Source organism: Haliotis rufescens, unplaced genomic scaffold (genome assembly GCF_023055435.1).
Source record: "Haliotis rufescens isolate VD_foot unplaced genomic scaffold, xgHalRufe1.0.p SCAF_5, whole genome shotgun sequence".
Lineage (NCBI taxonomy): Eukaryota > Metazoa > Mollusca > Gastropoda > Lepetellida > Haliotidae > Haliotis > Haliotis rufescens.
Window position 1 is genome coordinate 58,733,977 of NW_025964223.1, and position 6,000 is coordinate 58,739,976.

A 6,000-nucleotide genomic window follows, 5' to 3' on the forward strand; every position below is an offset into this window, starting at 1 on the left:
CATGCTTGCAATGTTGAAGCCAATCATTCACCCACTAGGTCATATGTTCCTGTTAGGCCATACAACACCAAGTACAGCGTGGATACAGAGCTGTAGTTGTGGTTTGATGCTAGTCTGTCATACAGACCCTGAAACAAATATATCCAACAAAGCCCATGCAAGTCTATAATCTTTGGCAAGTCTAGATTACAGTATCTGAAATTTGAAGAAAGTCTCTGGGCTCCATTTTATTATATTTTTTAACTATATTTTAACAATTGTTTTTTCTGTAAAATATGTTTTTTTCAGAGACTAGATGTGATGTCTAGTTTGCTGCCAGAAAATCTTTTCGTCCTGTTCCCAATTCTGCCTAAAACATCAGTTTCTTACTTGCAGCCCATGATGCCTCAGATGGCCACACTAGAAGTGACCGATCAGGATCTGGTACCAACTCCTCAGATACACCATCAAGTCTTTCCCCTGCCACCGTCACTGGGGCTGAACACGCACAAGCAAGGACGGGTAACTCCAGCAGGGACTCCGGATGCTATGCCAGTAATGAACAGTTGATGCTCAAGGATGCTCAAAAACCCCACTCTAGTCAACAAGCAAAGGTTGTCATGACAACAGCTTCTCAAATCAGGCCTGCTAACACAGGGGCAGCCCGCTCAGATGCCGATTGTAGTGGTCACATGTGTGGTATGTGTGGTAAGCCCAGGGTTCAAGGTCAGTCACCTCTGCGGGAGGATGAGGGTATGGAAACCGATCGAAGTGATAAGGATTACACAGAGGAGGACAAGGAGGTGTTTGCTATTACTAATGGATATTTGCAACAAAGGACAGGGTCGCCTCCTGATAAGAGTAGCAAGAATTCTAAGAAGATGAGTGGATATTGTAAACATTGTGTTCATAGTAAAATGCCAAGCAAACCGAAGATGTCACATTCTCCTTCTCGAGGAACCCCTAGTGCTAACAATTCCTTGTCTTCTGACACGAGCACCAGCACGACCTTGACAACTATCCACTCCCCAAGCAACCCCAACCTCCAGTGCTCAGTGTATGGCTCCAGTACACAGGCCAGGAGGAAAGTGAAACCAGTGCCACCACCCCGAGCTCCCGGCACCGAGATCACATCGGTCCCGACGCCAGAATATGCTGCAAGGGACATGTATCCACAAGTCAGGAACCAACGACCAAAGGACATCAATCCAGTGAGTCTGTATGGACGGCACCAGATCTCAATGCCACAACTGCAGATGCCTTTGTCCATGTACTACCCGGAGAGGATTGCCTCCCCTCATGGTAGCATCATCTATGGCCAAGGGAAGCAGATGATACCAGAGCCGATCTATGGTCAGGTAACCATCAAGAATGTCAGTCGGTCGCTCATCCCCTTGGTGTCCACCAAGCTGAGTGCCGAGAAGATTGATCTGAGTGAGGAGCCATATTCATCTGAGGTAGGTGCAACTTCAAGACAGTCGAGGAGGGGAATAACGTTTTGAACCATTTATTTGTATCCAATAAGGATCATGAACGCTAAATATATGTAAGACGTCACAAATTTTAATGTGGGCAGAGACTATAAAATATTTTATGGTCTCTAATGTAGGCCGTCTAATCTTTCAATTTTACTATTAGTGAGTGCACAAACAAAATATTCAGAGATATAAAATGCTGGATGAAAGTTACATTGTAGCATTTGCTTATTAAATTCATGAAATACATTTTCACACACGGTATTACTGAAGGTGGGGTTCAATGTCTCGTCCAAGATTATTGCACTTGTATAGCGACCTGCATGTATGTGTGTGTGTGGCTGCTTGTACTAGTTTGGACTAATACTGATTTTATAGTGCTAGCCGACTGAGATACCATGCCGCAGTTGTACAGAAATACCCCACTCAGACACAGTATACTGACTCCGAGCTGACCAGTCCTTGTTTTAGTCCCTTCATCCTGAGTGCCAGGCATGGTAACAACAAGTACCATCTTTTAATGTCTTTTGGTATGTCGCGGCCGGAGATCAAACCCCGAACCTTCCGCTCTCTTGACGATCTTCCAATAGACCACAGAGATGGCCTTGGTATTACTGAAAACATATAATGTTAGTTGATGTTATGAAGTAAGTTTGTTTTTCTGCAGCTTGGCATGTGCGCCATCCCACCCCTGCTGATCCAGCGGTACGCGGAGGAGCTCCGACAGGACATCCATAGTGTGTCCCTGGTGCTGGAGCAGGTCCGACTCTACCATCTACAGAACCACCAGAGGAACTCGGTGAGCTATACCACAGTCTGATCCTCTTTGGTTGACAATTCGAAGCACAGGCCATATTGATATGGCATATAATTATATTGTCCAGATCTGTTTGGTTAACATGTAAACAAATGCATCATGTACTGTTCTCATGTGGTAAAGTCCGTCTTATGTGTCCATCAGTTGCCTCATTGATCATTGTGTCTGACTGCATGCATTCTTTCTGTCACAGATTCCCAATGACAAGTTGTCTGAGAGCTGCAGCAATGCTGTGGACCTGAAGATATCTTCCATCGAGGACTTCTTCATCTCGATCGGCCTGCCCATGTACATCGACCCACTGTATGAGAAAGGATGTTGCACTATACAGCTGCTGCTCAATCTGACAGAGAATGATCTCAACAGGATAACCGGAGCTGATACCCGGCATCTCAAACGCATGCAGCATGCCATAGAATGGGTCCGACACAAACTACAGTCACCTGTCAAAAGCCCAAAATCTCCAACCAAAAGTCCAACTTCTACCAAGCAGACATCAGTCAGAGACAGAGTTTAAGAACTTTGTAATTTAGACCTTGTTGTGATGTTTCGTACACTCTTCCTGCTACGATCTTTAAAACAAACCTCTAAGGTCTGTCAACAATCTGAGTCAACTGTGACCTGGTGACTTCCAGCCTTCAAATACAGGCATGAGAAGCAGGTGCCCCTTCATGAACAATTATTGTACATTCAAAGTTGTATATGTGAAGACAGTGAGGTTGTTTGCATGCAGACATTTGTAAATTGTATTGTTTTTATAATAATATGAAATTTTATTGTACTGAAATCTGATGTCAGTACATGAATACCAAATGCCCTGTACACATATGGCTGTTCGTATGGTGGATATTACAGGGCATTAAGCTCTTCTCACTTTTTAACTTCAAAATTTGTAATTATGATCTTTCTGCTGAAGATTTTGTGATTGGCGTACTCATTCATACAAAATAAGGTTTATTGTTCGAAGGTGGGAAATAGTGAAGTCTCACAGTCTAATCTGTACAAGTGTCAAAAATGTTTTTTTTATTTTTCTTGTATGTGCATCTGTATGGTACGAATGTATCCTCTCTGCCTGGTCAGTATATCCAGTACAGTGATAGTGCAGTGTGTATGGCATGTTCAACAAACATAATCGTAATACTCTGTGAATAATGTATAATCAGTGGATCATTATTTGTGATTTGTACATTTTTACATTGGCAATGTGTACATATATCATTGTATTGTATGACTGTGGATGGTGAGTTACTTCAACACAAGTTCACACTGTTGATTTATCTAATATAATGCAAGTTAATGCCAACAATTGTGAATACAAGTTGATGATTGGTGAGGATGCACTGAAGTATGGAATAACAGCTACGTATGCCCCTAGGCATTGTTTGACTTATTAACTGAGAAACAGTTGCTTTAAGTGTAAATAGCAAAGAAAATTTATGTTTAATTGTAATATAGACACTTATTGAATTGTTACAATCACATTATTCTCATAATGAATTTCTAGTCGAAAAATGTTATGGCATTTATGCATGATCCTTATGTTCATGAATATTCATCATTTATCCTTGCAATTTGTAGTGCATCTCAAGTTGGATGAAATAGTGCTTGTTGATTGAGTGACCTGGTTGAGAGTTGAGTCTAGAGATGTTGTGATAGAACTGGGCTCGCTTAGAACTGTATGGGGACTTCTTTGTACAGGGACAAAGACCAGTCATATGGCGGAAATATTGATGAGAGCAAGCTCACACAAACAGTTTTTGAGGGAAAACTAAGTTTTAATAAAGTATCATGTTTCTGGTCTTCTGGTGTGACCTAAAATGACGTGGCCTTTTTTTTCTCTCATTTTCTTACAAGCTCATTTGCATGGAGGTAAGACATAGTTGTCTCCGGTATTAAGGTGTCCTTTTAAAACTTCAGTAGAGTCATGTCTATACTGTACTCGCACTCAACAAGCCCAAAAAGTCTTTTAGTCTTCCAGGGTTTTATCTGGACGTACTAAAGTGGGAGTCCCTGGTACCCCCAATAATCAATTTAAGGTTCCTTGTAGGTAATATGAGGTAATATGTAATGGTGTAGTGTACTGTATGTTTAGATAACTGCTTTGAAGCCTGGAATGAATCAGTGATCATGTGGACAGTGGTCATGATCGATGGATGAAATGAGAGACACCCATAACTGCTCTTTATGCACTGAAGATACAATCAACATTATTGTGCATTCCTTGGGACGCTGAATTTTTTGCGTGCGTCCATTCTCTACATTTGTGCGTACTGGACTCAAATTTTGTGCATCATGTAAAACGATGGTCTTCCTACACACACAAGTACAGACATGAGATTGTGCATTATGTGGTGTTTGTACGTTCATTTTTGGGAAAGCAGGTTACAGTTACCTGCCCTTGAGCTGGAATATAGCTGGAATATTGCGGAGTGTGGCGTTAAACAACAAACAAACAAAACCTGCCCTTGTTTAAATATGCAGAAAAAATAAGAAAGCAAGACCATGTGGGTTGACAATGATTTGCGGGCACCAGAAATGTAATACTTTTATTGGTGGGGGGTGTACGGTTTCATGATCTGGCTGTATTGAATATCTTGAGTGAGTCTGTGCAACGTAGGTCATATTACCTTTTTTGTCTTTTAATCCGATATTGAGGAAAATAGATCTTAAGGCATTATGAATGATTTTTATAAGTACTTTTCGTCCACTATTGGTTGTTTTTAGACTTGTATACTGACATTTTAGTTTCAGTTCATGCCATGTTTTGTTTCTTTTTATTTCTATTTTGATCAGTTTTATTGATAAGGAAGGCATTTTTGTGTGAACTATACACACAATAGTGAGTCGACAGTACTTTTATATTTATTTTCTTAAAGACATTGTTGCATGGTTATTTGAGAATCAAGTATGGCATTAGATCAACCACTGTTCATTGGTTTTGTGCACTCTTGAGATTCATATTGAATTTCAAAATACATTGATCAAACATCCCAGCAAAAGCCTGGTATGAAAATATATGAATTCTGTTTTAAACGAGTACGTTGTCTGTCAGATGATTATCATGTATTCTGCTGAATCTCTCCTTGTTAAGGGACCAGTCATTTTGAAGTGGCGAGAGTGTGTGCAGTTGTATGATATTGCAGGTCTTAGAGATGCTAGGAAAAAGAACGATGCTTTTGTGAACGTTTTGAAAATAATTGACAAGCATATATAAGATGGTTTTACATACATTGGGTGATGTCTTGATCTTGGAATTGAAAAGACAAAACTTCTGAAGTCCTTTCTCATCCCCCCTCCTGTTAAATGACTGGCCCCCAATGTCAGATGAACCCATCAAACTGTTAACAGAAGTATACAAAATGTGATATTTGCTTGTATTCTGGTTGTTGCATAAAACTGAAAAATTCTCCAATTTAGCACTGTTGGTGAAGTAGTCAATAGCTAGAGAGTAGCAGCTAGTGTAAATGTGAGGCTAATTTATAGACCAGTGGAACTGAACTGTCTGTGCAATATTTGACTGTATTCACTTGCTCCACCTTCCAGTCATAATGGCCCTGCCTTTGTTTATACTGGGAGCCGGCTGTCATGATTGGTGCTGGATGTTGGATCAGTATTTTTATAATATATTGGACATATTGCGACGGACAGCGCGCTTGTCTGTCTCTCTCTCTCTCTACTTGTTGTTCACTCGTTCCGAGAACAGTGTTGGAAATAAACCATTTGAACATA

General features: G+C 40.6%; 1 protein-coding gene across 6 annotated transcripts in view; it reads left to right on the forward strand.

Annotated features, from left to right (window-relative positions):
- Window positions 1-6,000, forward strand: part of LOC124140309 — a 119,805-nt gene extending 113,805 nt beyond the window's left edge. For all 6 annotated transcript variants that reach the window (XM_046507821.2, XM_046507827.2, XM_046507824.2 and 3 more), the window contains 3 exons: window positions 376-1,436; window positions 2,122-2,253; window positions 2,465-6,000. In XM_046507821.2, the coding sequence (XP_046363777.1) occupies window positions 376-1,436; window positions 2,122-2,253; window positions 2,465-2,788 (1,517 nt within the window). In that variant the 3' untranslated portion in view covers window positions 2,789-6,000. The remainder of the gene's footprint in view (window positions 1-375; window positions 1,437-2,121; window positions 2,254-2,464) is intronic.